General features: G+C 40.9%; 1 protein-coding gene across 3 annotated transcripts in view; it reads right to left on the bottom strand.

The window, feature by feature from the left end:
- Nucleotides 1–266: 266 nt before the first annotated feature.
- LOC100263412 (N-terminal acetyltransferase A complex auxiliary subunit NAA15) overlaps nt 267–18,334 on the bottom strand; it is a 45,337-nt gene continuing 27,269 nt past the window's right edge. Inside the window, exons 13-26 of one of the 3 annotated variants that reach the window (XM_002284846.5) lie at nt 17,945–17,999; nt 17,756–17,851; nt 11,191–11,319; nt 11,014–11,096; nt 10,701–10,931; nt 9,357–9,489; nt 9,170–9,277; nt 8,885–9,016; nt 8,442–8,498; nt 3,083–3,180; nt 2,922–2,980; nt 2,734–2,845; nt 2,510–2,610; nt 267–1,063 (exon numbers count right to left, since the gene is read on the bottom strand). In XM_002284846.5, coding sequence (XP_002284882.1) covers nt 864–1,063; nt 2,510–2,610; nt 2,734–2,845; nt 2,922–2,980; nt 3,083–3,180; nt 8,442–8,498; nt 8,885–9,016; nt 9,170–9,277; nt 9,357–9,489; nt 10,701–10,931; nt 11,014–11,096; nt 11,191–11,319; nt 17,756–17,851; nt 17,945–17,999 — 1,594 coding nt within the window. In that variant the 3' untranslated portion in view covers nt 267–863. Of the gene's footprint in view, nt 1,064–2,509; nt 2,611–2,720; nt 2,846–2,921; nt 2,981–3,082; nt 3,181–8,441; nt 8,499–8,884; nt 9,017–9,169; nt 9,278–9,356; nt 9,490–10,700; nt 10,932–11,013; nt 11,097–11,190; nt 11,320–17,755; nt 17,852–17,944; nt 18,000–18,334 lie in introns of those variants that run through there. The other 2 variants (XM_010656406.3, XM_010656407.3) reach the window with 2 other exon arrangements.

The raw sequence follows: 18,334 nt of genomic DNA, 5'->3' as shown, positions 1-18,334 counted from the left end.
ATTATTAAGGCCATGTGGGAAACATCTACTTGGCAAAGACAAATGCATACCTGGAAGGCTTAATTGGGAATATGAAGGGTAAATAATCTAAAAGTGCATGAAACTCCATAAATTTTGGAATTACAGAACGAACTAATATTCTCATATCACTCTGAAAACATTCTTTTCCTTCCCATAAGAAAAAAATAGTTAGATGGGCTCTTGTTGAAATCAATCCCAAGAATAGGAGGTGAAGAAGGCATCACTAACAAAAATTGAAGCAACGGTAAAGCGGATTCAATGCTACAACATTGCATTCCATACCAAAATTTTTCACATAAAATTAAGTGTTTATACATATAATAAATAAAAGGGTCAACAAAAATGGGCCAAGTACAACATGCTCAGGAGATCAGCTCTACAGGGCAAGTGCTCTATGCTGACTGGATGTAAGGACCAGTAAGTTGGAAATGTCCGTAGTCCTCAAGCTAGAAGATGAAATTATCCAAACCTTGCAAGTACAAACCCATGGAGCCAACATTGTCTAGGATCTCACCAAAAAAGTGAGCAAATAGATAATTCAAAAACCCTAGAAACACAATGGGAAGTAAATTATACACATTTGCAAATGAATGCATTTCACAATCGGGTGGGGTAAGAACTGGTGGATTTTTAAAGAGAAAAAGAAAAATCTCTGAGCAACAGTAATTGGGATTTGCCAATAATTAACACAAAACCTCATATTGATCCTCCTCGGCAGCTCCCACCTACTCTTCTTTCAACTGGGTATATTTCTGAGCCGCAGCATTGGTTTTGTGAGACCATACCCATGAATGCAATCACTTGGCGGATGAACTAAGTGATGAAAGCATTTCACGATGTTGTTAGATGGCGAGGTTCTTAAATGCCTCTAGTTTTCCATTTGATGCAATAGAACCTGCATTTTGATCAGCTGTATGGTTGGCACCCCCATTTTCAGAGTTCTTGCAGATCTGGTGTTCAGATGATTTGGAGATGGCAGAGCTGCACCTACCCTCAAAGTATGCTGAATAAGGGAAGTACTCAGCACATCGCACTTTCCATCCTGAAAGAGAAGAAAATTCATTTTAGTACCATCGACAGAATATCATTTGTGATCAAGTTAGAATAAGCAATATTTGACCCCCCCCAAAAAAAATGCTTTTACTCATCTTTCTATTGGTCAGAGTTCTCTACTCAATGAAAGTTAAGCAACAGAACACCTGCAAAAATCCCATTTCTTTGTTTCTTTTTTTAACCATGAATCACCATGATAAGCTTGAGTCGGTTCAATAAGCATAAATAAGAAGTAGAGACTACATGCCTCAGCATGATATGCTAACCAAATGGAGGAAAAGCATTGTGGAACCCATATGCCCCAGCTGCACCAACTATTTGGTAGACACATGTGCAGTACCATGAAAATTTTAAGACTGACTGAATAGTCTAAGACGTGAATTAAACAATAAAAGAAAAAGAAGAAGAAATAGTCAGATAACACTGGAAAGGTTTATAGAGAAAAAGAAAGTGCTCCAAATATCATTTGAAGACAAGGGCACATATGATCTTAAACAGAGATTGTGCTGGTTGAAGAAGAAGTATTGGAGTATTAAACTAGATTTATTTAAGCCATTGAGGTCATGAATAACGTCAAATTCTACAAAAACAGCGTTACATAAGTTCCAGCAGCATTAAGCACTGGGTTTTTGCGTGGTTATGCTCCTTAAGGATGAATTTATGGTAAAGAGGTCCATGATGTACCATATTTCATGTTATAAAATAATGAAACTCGAACGACAATTGGAAATCAGAATTATGATGAGATGCTTTACAATCCGAAGTCCAAGGATGGGCATAAATAGGCATATGTGAAATGAAGAAGGCAAGTAAAAATAAGATTGTAGAAAACAAAGCATACCCAAAACTCTCAATTATCATTAGATTAGACAACTAGTCCATAAGTAGGAGAGACTTAAAAGGACATTGCCCATAGTGGAGAACTGACTCCAGAGTTCTGTCTAACAATTGTATCCAACAAAAAGGAAAACTCCAAAATACAGCTACATGGCTACTGTTGCTCCATGTTAATAAAGTTAAGCAGTTAGGCAGCATGACATCCACAAAATGAATTCAGCTCAAAGATGAGTGGAATATGAGAAAAGATATGATAGGGTGAGTCCCCTAGTCAAAAGCAAGAGGTAGCATTGGTCAAAGACAAGAGGGGGTAATCTAAGATTTACTTTTTCCATGATCCCCCCTAGTTTCTTTTAACATTCTTTTCTATCTTCAAAAACCAAATATAGCCTAAATAATAAATTTCAGAAAATTGGAAGTCAAAACAATAATGATGATGATTATATCCATATCATTTTAGAAATCACCCGAACAAAACAGTCAATGGAGGTATTTAAAAACATAATATAATAAATACCCATTCATATTTTAGTCATCCAGTAAAACTATACATGTAAAGAGCACTAACAGATAAGATAAAATGATGTGCAGAACTTACTCGATGCAGCATTGCAGTCAACCAAAGCTGTCCCTAGCAGTTTGTGGACTGCAATACAGTCTTTAAGTTTCCATTTCCTGGCTGGTGCAAGTGCTTCACTTCTAATTTAGTCAAACAAAAAGAATTTCAATAATAAATCCTTCTTAGAGGTACTCAACAAATATACCATTGAAATAGAAATAAAAAAACAAGAAAATAGAGCATATTTTACTGATAGGTATTACGTTGACACCAGGTTGTCGTTTGAATCTTCAATTAATTTGATAGCCTCAGCCTTCTTCTCTGGTTCCAAGACAGAGAGCATTTCTGCCACTGCTGCTCTATGCGTCAAAGAATCTGCAGGAAACAAGGAAAGGAAGTTCATAATAATGCTAAAACCAGTGCACAAAAGATAGACAAGGCAGAGGCTGACCTTTGTGTTTCTCAAGGAAAGAGATGTTCGCCTCGGTGAGAGATTTTCCATGCAACTGACTACATAACAGGAAGAAACAGAAGCATTTACTATGCAATTTAAGCAGAATAAACACAACTCACAGCATCAAAGGAGAAAAAAGAAGCAATGTCCAAGAGAACCTGAAACTAGGGCGCTCTGCTTCTAAAACACTCCAAATGAGCTTCTCTGTGTCAGTCACTGGAGCATCCATAGAGCTCACTTTATGGAAAAATCTAATCTGCAGTAAAAGAAGTTTACAATCAGCATGCATAGAGTGTGAGGCTCTTTCACGCCTAGAGGGAACTGTGTTTTACACCTATGCATTAAGGAAAAAGAATCTAATAGGATTATGTTGAGAGAGAGAGAGAGAAAGGAGAAAAACCTTATTCACATTCATTGTAATCTCTACTTACAATTGAGAGATATATATATACAAGACTAGGAGTCCTAACTACCATACATGTGACCTATATTAACAAGGAAAGATAGTATACTATACATACATTATATTCAACACTCCCCCTCAAGCTGGAGCATATACGTCATATGCACCAAGCTTGTTACAAATATATTTAATCCTAGGACCTCTGAGAGATTTAGTGAAGATGTCTGCTAGTTGATCATTTGAATTGACAAAACTTGTAGCAACACATCCTGATGCGATCTTCTCTCTAATGAAATGACAGTCAACTTCAATATGCTTGGTCCTTTCATGAAAGACTGGATTAGATGCAATATGTAATGCGGCCTGGTTATCACAGATGAGTTTCATCTGTTCATCCTTTCCAAATCTCAACTCCTGAAGAAGATGTCTCAACCATATGAGTTCACATGTTGCCAAAGCCATAGCTCGATACTCGGCTTCAGCGCTAGATTTGGCCACTACATCTTGTTTCTTACTCTTCCAAGATATTAGATTACCTCCAATAAAAACACAGTACCCTGAAGTGGAACGTCTATCTGTGGGTGAGCCAGCCCAATCTGCATCTGTGTAACCAACAACTTGAGTATGACCTCTGTTCTCGTACAATACACCTTGGCCTGGTGTACTTTTGATATATCGAAGAATACGGATTACGGCATCCCAATGGCTATCACATGGTGACTGTAGGAATTGACTAACAACACTCACAGGAAAAGAAATGTCTGGACGAGTAATGGTGAGATAGTTCAATTTACCTACGAGCCGTCGATATCTCCCGGGGTCTCCTAAAGGCTCCCCCTGTCCTGGTACAAGTTTGACATTCAGATCCATAGGTGTGTCTACCGGTTTACAGTCTAACATACCGGTTTCTTCCAGGATGTCTAAAGCATACTTCCTTTGGGAAAGGACCACACCAGAACTGGATTGAGCTATCTCAATTCCCAAGAAATACTTGAGTTTCCCCAAGTCTTTGGTCTGAAAGTGGGTAAAAAGATGTTGCTTTAGTTTCTGAATACCATCCTGATCACTGCCTGTAATGACGATGTCGTCCACATAAACAACCAGATAAATACACTGCCCCAAGGAGTTATGATGATAAAAAACTGAATGGTCTGCTGTACTGCGAAGCATGCCAAACTCTTGAACAACAGAACTAAAACGGCTAAACCATGCTCGAGGAGATTGTTTCAAGCCATATAGAGAGCGGCGTAACCTGCACACTAAACCAGACTCCCCCTGAGCAACAAAACCAGGAGGTTGCTCCATATAAACTTCCTCAGCAAGATCACCATGAAGGAAGGCATTTTTAATATCCAACTGATAAAGAGGCCAAGAACACATAGCAGCCATGGACAGAAGCAAGCAGACAGAAGCAATCTTGGCAACAGGGGAGAATGTGTCACCATAATCAGAACCATAAACTTGAGTATAGCCTTTAGCAACTAAGCGGGCCTTAAGGCGATCAACCTGACCATCAGGACTAACCTTAACTGCATAGACCCAACGACAACCAACTGTAGATTTACCAGAGGGTAAAACAACAAGATCCCAAGTGCCATTAGAGTGCAGAGCAGCCATTTCATCCACCATTGCCTGTCGCCAGCCTGGATGGGAAAGAGCTTCATGGGTGCTCTTTGGAAGAGAAACAGAGGATATAGCAGAAACAAAAGCAGAATAGGGTGAAGATAATCGATGATAACTCAAAAAATTGTAAATAGGATGAGGAATACGAGTAGAGCGAGTACCTTTCCGAACAGCAATGGGTAAGTCATTAGGAGAAGGCAGAGCCGGGGCAGGTGAAGCCGAAGGGATAGGAAGTGAGTCAGCAGGTGCCTCAGGAAAAGAGAGAGGAGCAACGACAAGAGGGCGACGATGATAAACCTGAAGTGGTCGAGGGGGCATAGCATCAGGTGGGGAGACAATGGGAATGGGCAAGACTTCAGAAACAGGAAGAGACTCAGAAGTGGTGGAAAAGAATGGTGAGTCCTCAAAGAAGGTGACATCAGCGGAGATAAAGTACCGATGAGTCTCAAGGGAATAACAACGATAACCCTTCTGAAGTCTGGAATATCCCAAGAAGAGGCACTTCATGGCTTTGGCGGAAAGCTTGTCCTGTCCAGGAGTGAGAATATGAACAAAGCAAGTACAACCAAAGACACGAGGAGGAAGGAAATAAAGTGGTTGGTCAGGGAAAAGAAGGGAGTGAGGAATCTGATCGTGTAAGACAGAGGAGGGCATACGATTAATCAAATAACAAGCGGTAAGAACAGCGTCCCCCCAAAAACGAAAAGGAACATGATTATGGAGGAGGAGAGTACGAGCTATCTCAACAAGATGTCGATTCTTGCGTTCAGCTACCCCATTTTGTTGAGGAGTATGAGCACAAGAAGACTGATGAAGAATCCCATGATGAGACATAAACGAAGTAAATTGGGCTGAAAAATATTCCCTGGCATTGTCACTGCGTAACACACGAATAGAAATATTGAACTGGGTTTGGATTTCAGTATAAAATTTCTGGAAAATAGAGAATAACTCAGCTCGATTTTTCATTAAGAATAACCAAGTACATCGAGAATAGTCATCAATGAAAGTGACAAAATACTGAAATCCTAAAGTAGACGCAGTCCGACAAGGACCCCAAACATCAGTGTGGACAAGCTCAAAAGGAGACTTTGCCCGATTATTCAAAAGCTTTGGGAACGAGACACGAGTATGTTTCCCAAGCTGACATGACTCACACGGAAGCGACGACAAAGTGGAAAAACGAGGAACCATCTTCTGGAACTTGGAGAGACTAGGGTGGCCCAGACGATTGTGAATGAGGAGAGGAGCATTAGTGGAAATGCAAACTGCAGGAGATGAATCTGAGGTGAGGTGATAGAGGCCTTGAGACTCACGTCCTATGCCAATCGTCTTCCCCGTACTCCGGTCCTGCAAGGTCACAAATTTATCAGAAAAGATAATAGAGCAATTAAGAGTACGAGTGATTTTGCTTATGGAAATAAGATTAAAAGGACATTCAGGAGTATAAAGGACAGAAGTGAGAGGTAGAGAAGGCAAAGGAAGGGCCAAACCAATACCTTTAGCCACAGTTTGAGAACCATTAGCTAAGGTAACAGTAGGTAAATCAGAGGTAGTAGTAATAGAGGAGAAAAGATCCTTATTACCAGATAGGTGATCAGATGCTCCAGAATCTAGAATCCAGGGTCCAAGAGAAGATGTGTGGGTAAGGCAGGCAGAGGCATTACCAGGCTGGGCAACAGAGGCAATAGAAGCCTGAGATGTCTGAGATGCGGAGGAGCTCGGAGGCTGAAGCAGCGGAGAATCAGAGGACTGGGCCATATGGGCAGTGCGAGGAGGTCTTCCATGTAACTGATAGCAACGATCGCGAGTGTGGCCAAGTTTATTGCAATAGGTGCAATGAGGACGTTGGCCTCTACCTCGGGTACCACTGCGTCCTCCTCGAGAGGTAGTTTGAGAAACTAACACAGAAGAATCTGAAGCGCTATCAGATGGCAAAGTCTGAGTGGACGAGATACGGAGGAGGCGAGCAAACACATCATCCAAGGACGGAATTGATGAACTACCAAGAATCTGATCACGAATAGGCTCAAGATCCGGACGGAGGCCGATAAGAGTAAGGACCATGAAGAACTTGTCAAGCTGTGTTTGTTGAGCCCCAACATCAGGAGTAAGAGGCATCACAGTCAAGAACTGCTCCTTAAGAGAGGCAATCTGGCCAATATAAGTAGATAGATCCAAGTCCTGTTGGCTGAGATGGACAATAGCAGAAGCCACCTTATAAAGACGCTGGATATCATTCGTGTATAATCCTTTGGCCTGAGTCCAAAATTTAAAACAAGTTTTATAGGCCTGAAGATGAAGAAGAATTCGGGGATCAACCGATTGCCATAATACACTACACAACTGTGCATCTATCTTCCTCCACTGTACGCGGTCGACCTCAGGGATATCTGCCTCCTGTGTAATCAAGTGATCCTCATATCCTTGACCCATAAACCAAAGTTCAACAGAGGCAGACCAGGAAAGATAATTTTCACTCCCAACTAATTTCTCCGAAGTAATCATAGGAGATCCAGATATGACAGAGGAAAAAATGGAAGCTTTAGTAGCCATATCCACTTATCTGGAGAATGAAGTATGTTTGGATCGAAGAGAGCCCTAATACGGCTTCAGATTGCAGCGTGGCACCACCGAAAAAGGGAGACGGCCTCAGATCGCGGTGTGGTACCACCAGAAAGGGAGAAGAACACTTCCCAAGGCACGTGCAGGGATTGGAGTGGAGAAAAAGTGGTCGGAGCTTCGCCGGAAAGACTGTTTGGAGGGCCGACGGAGACAAAAATCCCCAAAAGAGGTACGTGCAGGGCTCGGATGGGAGAACCAGGGAGGTGGGAAGGCTGATCGGCGTCAGGCGAAGCTGGAGGAGGAGGCGCGTCGCCGGAAAAGCTCTCACGTGCCCCCACGCGCCGGCGCGTGAGATTCAACCGCCGGCCGGAAAATTGCGCGTGGCCGGCGCGTGGCTGCTCTTTTGGTGCTGGTGCCTTCACAAAAGTTGGAGATCTCCTCCAGGCGCTCCTTCTGGTATGGTCGGTGTCGGAAAAATAGGTCGCCGGAAAATTTCGCCGGAAAGTTCGCCGGAAAATTTGCCAGCGGTGAGTGGTTTCTAACGACGATCCGACTGACCGGAAAGTATTGGGAGATGGGGAAGGTGATCGGAAAGAAACACGATCACCGGAAGGTTTCCCGGAGTTGATGACACGGAAAATAGGAAAGAATTAGGTTTTCTTCCTTGGCTCTGATACCATGTTGAGAGAGAGAGAGAGAAAGGAGAAAAACCTTATTCACATTCATTGTAATCTCTACTTACAATTGAGAGATATATATATACAAGGCTAGGAGTCCTAACTACCATACATGTGACCTATATTAACAAGGAAAGATAGTATACTATACATACATTATATTCAACAGATTAAATATATGTAGACTACAATACTTGTAAAAGAAAAAACACAAGTTGCTTCACTTGGTTAACATTATAGATGACATACCAAGCATCGATGCGAATCTGGATTTTCAGCATCCAGCCTTAGGAGCTGCTTTACAGCCTACAGCATAAATAAATAAAAAAGAAAGAATGTGCATATCAAAAGACCTTTAAATAATAACACCAACAAGGGTAGCAATTTGTTATTTGGATACACAATATAGCTACAATGTACAGCCTCAGAAGTAATCATTTCAAAAGTTTCACTCTATTAATTAATTAAACTCAAGTGAGGACTCTATCTGATTCATGAAAGCATTCATTTCTCTTGAAATGAATTTGAAGAGAACAATACAGTTTCAGGAACTTGATTTTAAAATTAATGGCTTATATTTGCTGTGGAATTTTGACTGAGTTTATTATTATTATTATTTCAAGTAGACAAGATGCCACCAATAAAAGTGATGAAGAGGACTCCTGAGATTTAACACTTGGAACTGAAACTACCTGAAAGGCAAGCAAAATCTTCTGCTTTCTCATATTCACTTCAAAAGAAAGCAAGTGTGTTTCCAATGAATCAGGTGAGTTCTTCTGAAGCAGCTTTAAGTACTTTGTAGCTTCCGACAATGGATCTTCAACCTGAATATAAAAATAAAACAAATAAAATAAAATAAAACCATCAGTTACAGGATGCTATATCTATCCTGGGATTTAGGAGAGCCATTTTACTGAACAGCTCCAACAGGCAACCAGGAACATAAAATCAGAAGAAACTAATAGAATATGAACAACCTGCAATAACTTCTCCCCATGTGGATCTGGGTCTACAGGCTTTACATGTCGCTTTCCAGACTTGGAGACACCACTAGCACTTGTTTCCTCATTTTTTCCTTCTGCCTCCTAAAAAATTGTAATACATCAGAAAGCAAATAATTCAAACAGTAAAATCCCTAAAATGCTAAAGAGCAGATTAAAATACTTTCTTAGCTCTGGCTTCTGCCTTCCTCTGCTTTTGCCTCATTTTCTTTTTCTGAGAAGGAAGTAACCTTGACATTTCATCTTCTTCTTCGGCAGCTGACTTTGAAGGAGAATCATACAATTTTATATAGCATCTGCACCTCAAAAATGAACAACCATGGTGTGAAAAGACTGGATATAACTACGGAAAATTCATTTAAACTGCAGGCAATCAATCATGTATCTACTAATAAACCCAAATTGAAATTATGAAATAAGAAGAAAACAAATGAACTTAATGGACTAATTTATTAAATCATGGCTGTATCGCATATCATCTGATGAGACATTTTAATCCATGGAAAAAACCAGAGGTGCCTTGGAAAAGCCTGAACCAGAAAAAGAACCCAAATTAATGCTTTCAGGTAGCATGCTAGATGGAAGGATCAGGTGCCACTGCAAGATTGCAGCATAATATAAGGCAAAACTAACAAGCAACAATATCAATATGATAAGCATCAGATCAATACATTTGCAATATTCCTTCTGGGTAAACCTTCGCTGCCACTGAGACTAATAAATAACAAACAGTGGCATCCAAAAATAATTAATATGAAATTTCAGCAGCAAAGCCCTTCTATACACAGTATAAAATAACTTTGTGAGTTGTAATTCTCAAGTTTTAACATATTCAATACCTCTAGTTCAAAGCAAAAGCAATTGAGTCACACTTAAAGCACAAGTGTGCAACCGTTTATTTATCTACCAAATTAGAGCACTTATCACACTCATGGCACAGGCATGCAAACATGTTTTCAACCACCAAAATTGGCTCACAAAGGGGCATTTTGAAATTTATAAATAAACTCAAAAAATAAATAAATGAAAATGAACTGCTGATTAACCATGAAACACATAAGCATAACTGTTCCAGATACAAGCCTCTGTTGCACTGATCAACTATAATGTTAGACAGTGTTCCATTTTAATCAATTCAAAACATTAACACCCAAGCCCCCTTTCCTCTTATCTGAAAGAACAATCATCCACCTTACTATATTATTTATTTATGTTTAAATTAAGGCATATGAATTATCCCACAAGGAGGCTCACACCTCACCTCACTAGGGCAAAACGCCTCAAAACCATCTTTAGCCTTTTAAAACATTGAAATAAAATAACCTTGAAGCAATCACACCAAATAAAAAATAGTCCATATTCCATATACCTTGAGGCAAGGGCACTAAGGCAATCATAAGCATGATCAAAAGTGAAAAAGGACCTGAACTAATAAAAGCCCTCAAAATAAATATCTCCTTGTGGATCATCTAAAATTCTATTGCTGATCTTAATAGAAAAGCCACACCTGATAGCTCCACTAGCTGCTTTGCGAAAATACGCATGTGAATGCAACCGATCTTGAAATTTCAGCATTTCCACATAGGCACGCAATGTCATTTTCCTTAGGCAATAAGAATGGAAGTCAAATTGGTCTTCGGTAATATCAGCATAGTGCTTCTCTACTGCTAAAAACTTTTTCAAGGCCCGTCCAAGATCACCTTGCCGGAAGTAACTTTCGCCAGAAGCAAGTTCATACCTTTCAACGAATAACATTGTAAACATTTAGCAGGGGCAACTCCATAATGCACACAGTTACAATCAAGTGGAAAAGGACATACCACATGCACTGCATGTCATGAAGGTTGTTATGCTGATCCCCATCTTTTGTGAACAACACAGCTGTTTTTTCTGCAAGAGCCACCTTCAAGAAAAAACGTTCCTTATGAAAGGACATTCAAAACAAAGGAAAGCTACATATATAGTCAGCAATATAACATAAGATCAACAATCAGAACCTGATCTGCCTGCAGCATACGCTTAACACATTCGCTATTTATGTAGCGATCTGCAAGATCCATACACCTAGCCTCATCTGCCAAGGCTGCTGCAGCTTCCAAATCACCTGCATGCTTCAATATTCGGGCCTGTGACAAATAAGAAGCAACATTACTATTTTTAAAGAGAATCAGAACACTAATCCTAAGGTTTTTTGTATAATTTTTCCAATTTACCACAATTTTGCCCAACAAACTATTAAATAGGTACAATTCTATAGCGTACATACGTGGAACATTATTTTCTCAGAACCTTGAAGCCACAACTAAGATAACAACCAAAGTAAAAGGTACATCTCATGCCAAATATTTAGATCCACGAATTTTACATATTAACATGTGATCTGAATGCATAGCTGAGGGTCAAATTGGACATAAGCACAGAATGATTGACACAGATGTTCCCTAACAGGAAATGATGAGCATATGCCCACAAATATCAACATAACAATTATATCTGCCTAAACTGGAAAATATGAAATGCCCATTTATAGAAGATATATATTTGTTAATGCCTTCTATCTCCTCTCAGATATTTTTGTGATCTAATTAACATTATATAGAAATTCCTACATGCAAGGGGGCATCCCTCCTTTGTTCAACTCAAATTCTCCCACTCCAGTCAATTCTTTTCTCTTTGCCACTTCAAAAGTGGCTGCTTCAGAGGTTTAAAACCTTGAAGACTCAGTAAAGAGTTAGTGGGTAAACCATGACTTTATAGGTTCTTTTAGGTATATTCTCGCTTCCAAGTTTGAAAACCTTTTAAGGCAGATCTTTAAAATTTTCTTGGAGGCCAAAACTTAGGGATTATGCCTGGACAAGGGGGATAAAAATGTTGAATTCTTCTATAGAATAGGTAATATTCATCGAAGAAGAGTTTATATTCATAGATTAAGGGTGAATTGGGTTGTGGCACATTGAGGATGCAAAGATAAAGAAAGAGGTGGTTAACTTATCTAGATGCTGTTTTCTCATACAGGAGATTGGAGGCCAAGTATAAATGGAATATCTTTTAAGCATTTGGCAGGGGAGGAGTCTCTGAGGTTCAAGGTCCCTTTTTCTGAGGAGGATTTCGTTGTTCTTTTTGAGCTGAGTTGGTTTAGCCCCTAGTATGTGTTTTCCTTGGCTTTTTGGAAGCCCTATTAGAAGTTTATCAAGTGTGAGAGGATGGACCACTTTAGGGAGTCTCAAAAGAGTGGTTCCTTTAAGAGGAGCCTAAAAGCAATATTCTTGGTGTTAGTACCCAAGAAACGAGGCACAGAGGAATTGAAGGAATTTGGACCAATCAGCTTGGTAGGGGTTTGTATAAGCTTTTTTTTTTTATTAGTAAAAGTACTGTATTAATAAGAGGCACTGAAATAGCGGCCCAAGATGTACAAGAAAAGGACACTCACCCCACAAAAAACTGTCCAAACAAGATGTGCAAACTGTCCCTCATTGTATTTTATAGCTTCTTCAAGAGATGCTTGAGTTGCTGATATTTAGGAGATGAAGGCTATCAGGGGTCATAAGAACCATCACTTACTAAGAAAATTCAATGATTGGGACTGAGAGAGCAGAGTCACCCTTTTCAAAGCCTCAACAAGGAGAGGTACCAAAGAATTGTGAGGATAGTTCAGTTTGGAGGGGCCCCAAGGAAGGCAAGTTCCTAGTTAAGATCTTTTTATTCCTCTTTGGAGGTGGGGGATGAAGTTGCCTTTCCTACAAAAGAGGTTTGGGGTTCATTTGCACCCTTAAAAGTGGGCTTTTTTCACTTAGGAAGAGGTTTATGGTACTATTCTTACTTTAGATCAGCTTAAATGTAAGCTTTGCAAAAGTGAAAAAGAATCAGCTAAGCATTCTGTTCTACACTCTGAAACAACCAAAAGTCCATAGGACTTTCTTCTCTCTTTTTGGTACAACTTAGGTGATTCCTTCTTTGATAAAAGAGGCCTTGTATGGTTGGAATGAGAGTTTTACAGAAAAAAGCGAAGCAAACAAATTAGATTACAGCATGATGCCAATGGAGACTGATCCTAAAGTGATGCATAAAACCAATTAGAAACCATCATTTGTTGGGGAAGCAGATATATTGCTCCAAACAAGGATCCACTTATTTATAAGTATGATAACTAGTATCATACAGAATCTGCACAAACAAAAATGATGTTAATAAAAGGAGAATTATCAAGTCTGATTAGAAAACAGAAGGTGGATTTATTTTGTATCCAAGAGACAAAAATACAGTTAATGACGGATGGGGTGGTGAAAAGTTTAGGGGTGGGGAGATTCTTAGACTAGAGAACTATTGAAGCAGCTGGGGCAGCGGGAGGTGTTCTAATTTGTTGGGACAAGAGGTCTTTGGAACTGTTGGAGTGGGAGGAGGGCCAATTTTCAATTTCATGCAAATTCAGAACTGTGGAAAATGGGGCAATATGGGTGTTCACGGGTGTCTATGGCCCCTTCACCAAAGAGGATAGGGAGTGCCTATGGGAGGAATTTGGAGCCATAAGAGGGCTTTGGGGTGAACCCTGGTGTGTAGGGGGAGATTTTAATGTGATTCTTTCTCAAGGGGAAAGAAGCAGGCAGGGGAGGATTTCACCAGCTATGAGGAGATTTGCTCAGGTTATGGATGACCTTGAGCTTGTTGATCTTCCTCTTCAAGGTGGATCTTTTACGTGGAGTGGGGGGTTTCAAAATCAAGCCTGGGCCAGGCTGGACAGGTTTATGGTTTCACCCAGCTGGCTTGATCAGTTTAGGAATGTGATCCAGAAGAGATTATCTCGGCCTATATCGGATCATTTTCCAATTACCATTGAGGGGGGTGGTATAAAAAGAGGTCCATCACCATTCAGGTTCGAGAACATGTGGCTGAAAGTGGAAGGATTCAAAGACCTGGTGCGGAGTTGGTGGCAGGGGATGTCAGTGAGTGGAAGGGCTAGCTATAGGCTGGCTACAAAACTAAAGATGATTAAGCAGAATCTAAAGGTCTGGAACAGAGAGGTGTTTGGGAATCTGGAGAGTAATAAGATGGCTGCGTTGCAGCAAGTGGACTATTGGGACCAAGTGGAAGGTGAGAGGGGCCTGACAGAGGAGGAGCTGTCAAGGAAAAAAGAAGTAAAAGATGATTACGCAAAATGGGTTAGGCTGGAGGAGATACACTGGAGACAGCTCTCAAGGGAGCTGTGGCTAAGAGAAGGGGATAGAAATACGGGGTACTTTCACCGAATGGCAAACGCACATCGAAGAAGGCAGTCCATGGATAAAATAAATATAAATGGGGTATGGCTTTCAGAGGAGCAAGATGTGAAGAATGGAATAGTAGATGCCTTTCAACGGTTGTTAACGGAAGACTCGGAGTGGAAGGCAGAGATAGGGGGGTTAGACTTGAATCAGATTAGCCAACAAGAGGCGGACACCTTGGAGCTCCCCTTTACGGAAGAGGAGGTCCATTCGGCCCTCATGGGCATGAATGGGGATAAGGCTCCTGGGCCGGATGGTTTCACGGGGGCTTTTTGGCAATTCTGTTGGGAGTTTGTAAAGGAGGAGATTTTGGAGATGTTCAAGGAGTTCCACAAGCAAAAGGCTTTTCTCAAGAGCCTCAATACCACGTTTCTAGTCCTTATCCCAAAAAAAGGAGGTGCGGAGGAGCTGGGGGATTTTAGGCCGATCAGCCTAGTGGGCGGGCTGTATAAACTTTTGGCCAAGGTGCTGGCCAATAGGATTAAAAATGTGATTGGTAAAGTGATCTCTTCAGACCAGAACGCTTTCGTCATGAATAGGCAGATTTTGGATGCGTCTCTAATAGCAAACGAGGTGATTGATTCATGGAAGAAAAGAGGTGAAACAGGCCTGATCTGCAAGTTAGATATCGAAAAGGCGTATGACAGTGTGAATTGGCAGTTTTTGATGAGGGTTATGCAAAAAATGGGTTTTGGGGTTAAGTGGAGAGAGTGGATATGGAGCTGCATTTCCACTGCTAAGTTCTCAGTGTTAATTAATGGGGAACAAACTGGCTTTTTCTCTAGCTCTAGAGGCCTTCGGCAAGGCGACCCACTATCCCCATACTTATTCATTATGGGAATGGAGGTGTTGAGCGCCTTTATTCGGAGGGCTGTGGAAGGGGGCTGCATTTCCGGGTGCAGGATCCAGAGGGGCAGGGGGCAGGCTGTGAATATCTCCCATCTTCTTTTTGCGGACGATGCCATAGTCTTCTGTGAGGCTAAGAAAGATGATATGACATTTTTGAGCTGGATCTTATGTTGGTTTGAAGCCGCTTCAGGGTTGAGGATAAATTTGGCTAAAAGTGAGATCATTCCGGTAGGGGAGGTGGAGGAGAGATCCTTGAGATGGCTGCGGAGTTGGGATGCAAAGTAGGTAAGTTGCCTTCAACTTATCTGGGACTGCCCTTGGGTGCGCCTAATAAGGCCGGGAGCGTGTGGGATGGGGTGGAGGAAAGGATGAGGTGGAAGTTGGCCCTCTGGAAGCGGCAATACATATCAAAGGGTGGAAGAATTGCACTCATAAAGAGTGCCCTGGCTAGCATGCCTCTATATCAGATGTCCCTTTTCCGCATGCCTAGGGCAGTGGCAAGAAGACTAGAGAAGTTGCAAAGAGACTTTTTGTGGGGAGGGGGAAGTATGGAAAGAAAAGCCCACCTTGTCAATTGGGAGAGGGTGTGCGTGGGCAAGGAGAAAGGGGGACTGGGGTTGAGGAAGTTAATCCCTTTGAACAAAGCCCTTCTTGGAAAATGGGTGTGGAGATTTGCTAATGCTAAGGAGGAAATGTGGAAACGTGTCCTTGTGGCAAAATATGGGCAAGAGGAATTTGGGTGGAGGACTAAGAAGGTTAATGGAGCTTTTGGGGTTGGGGTTTGGAAGGAGATCATGAAAGAAGCTGATTGGTGTTGGGACAAAATGAATTTTAAGGTCGGAAAAGGCACCAAAATCAGGTTTTAGAAGGACCCTTGGTGTGGGGAGGTGGAGTTGGCTCGTAGATTCCCTCAACTCTTCATTGTGGCTGCCCAAAGGAGTGCCACTGTGGGAGAGTTATGGGACCACAATTCTGACCTAGGAAGTTGGAACTTAAGGTTTTCGAGGGGCTTCAATGATTGGGAGCTAAATATGGTGGTTGAATTGCTACAAATCCTAAGGAGTCAAAGAATCACCCTGGAGGAGGACTTGGCTCTTTGGAAGGGGGGGAAAAATGGGAAGTTTGAAGTTAAGGAAGCGTATGAGCTGCTGATCAGCCGTAGTACCCTGCTTTTTCCTAAAAAGGGCATTTGGGTGGAGAACGTTCCTTCAAAGCTTGAGTTCTTTGCGTGGGAAGCTACTTGGGGGAGGATTCTCACGCTTGATAGGCTACAAAAGAGAGGGTGGCAGCTTCCTAATTGCTGCTATTTATGTGGCATGGATGAGGAAAACGTCAACCATCTCCTTTTACATTGTACAGTGGCTAGAGTGTTATGGGGGATCGTTCTTGGCTTAGTTGGAGCCCAATGGGTCTTCCCAGAAACTGTAAAGGAGGTGATTGTCAGCTGGAAGGGCTCTTTTGTGGGAAAAAAGAGGGAGAAAATTTGGAGATCCATACCGTTATTTATTTTTTGGACAGTATGGAAGGAGAGGAATAGACTAGCATTCAGGGGGGGGGGGGAGTTAGCTATACAAAAAGTTAAGAATTCTTTTGTTTGTAATTTGTGGGGGTGGTTTGTAATTTGTGGGGGTGGGCAAAGTTGTATAGTGGTGCGAAGTCTCGCTCCCTTATAGGTTTCCTGGAGTGGATAGCCTCCAGCTAAGGGTTGGTTGGTTTTTTGTTGCTTTTTTGGTAAGCTTGTGAGGCCCCTGTCGCCTCGTATACTCCCTGTATACTTTGCGGCGTTTTGCCTTTTGCTAATATATGTGTTTGCTTATCAAAAAAAAAAAAATTGACAGGATTCATTAGGTCAATAAAGAAGAAAAATATTAAGTAAAAAAAATAAAGTCAATAAATTGTCAAGCAATCTTTGACAACTAGATGCAAAAAATTATAGATATTGCTAGTGATTTGGGTTGCTTCTTTTATTGGGTTCCTTGTTCAGCTAATCAAGTCATGGACCAGCTAGCCAAACAAGGAGCAATGCGCTTGGCCTCTTTCGTCTGGGATTTTCTTCCCCCTTGAGTGTATATTGTTTTTTTTTAAATCAAATGTACATGATTTTTACCCCTTCTGGGAAGGAGTGAGTTATGTTGTGAGGGAGTTGGGTTCTTGGTTACTTTTAACCAACTTTGTACATCATCGAAGGAGTGCCTGTCCTTCTTCTACACATTTTCAAATGACTGAAGATGTGATGTTTCCATATTAAAAAGAAAAAAACAAAAAAGAGCAAAGGTGAAGCAACCATCTTGAGTTCAAACGAAATGGTATAGTCAACCGACGAAGTAGAAAGATAAAATGCTGAATATTAGAATAGATTAACAGATGATATACTAGAACTGAAAATAAAAAGGCTGCCATTGGATGAATCAACAGAATGAGTATAAAATCCAGAGTCCACATAGGTGCAACAAACCTTGACTGAGTATAAATCAATAACAGTCGGAGTGTGCTCTATAGCCTCATCAATTTTAGTGAGAGCAATGTCATATTGGCCCCGTCTGTCATAGTGCTGCACCAGCATAAAATCCCTAAACAAAGTTGCAGAAAGAACAGTGTAGAGGAAATGGGAGAAAACTAATCATCCATGTGATAGAAGAAAAACCTGAGCCAATAAAAACAGAGTCCACATAAGTGTTGAAGGGGGCTCTTTTTCTTCCCTGCACTCAAGTTGAAAAGCAAGTACATAGTAGTCATCACACAAATATTTGCAAATTCATCATAAAGTAGTAAGATGTTTTTTTTAATAGATAAAGCATAAGTATCTATATAAGTAAAAGGAAACGCCAAGAGAGCACCCCAAAGTCGCCTAAAGGCTCAACCAAAATAATATAGGGGTTACAAAAAACAACACTTGTCCTTAATTAGAACCCAACCAATCAACAAAGCTGGCTTAATACAAAGAACCATCATCTATAAACATCTTAGTCCAAGACAAAAGATTACAAACAAAAGAGTATTTCAGCCTTTGGTTAAAAAGCTCTCTGTTTTCAAA

This window comes from Vitis vinifera, chromosome 9 (genome assembly GCF_030704535.1).
Source record: "Vitis vinifera cultivar Pinot Noir 40024 chromosome 9, ASM3070453v1".
In the NCBI taxonomy this organism is placed as follows: Eukaryota; Viridiplantae; Streptophyta; class Magnoliopsida; order Vitales; family Vitaceae; genus Vitis; species Vitis vinifera.
This window is presented reverse-complemented; position numbering and strand designations above follow the sequence as displayed.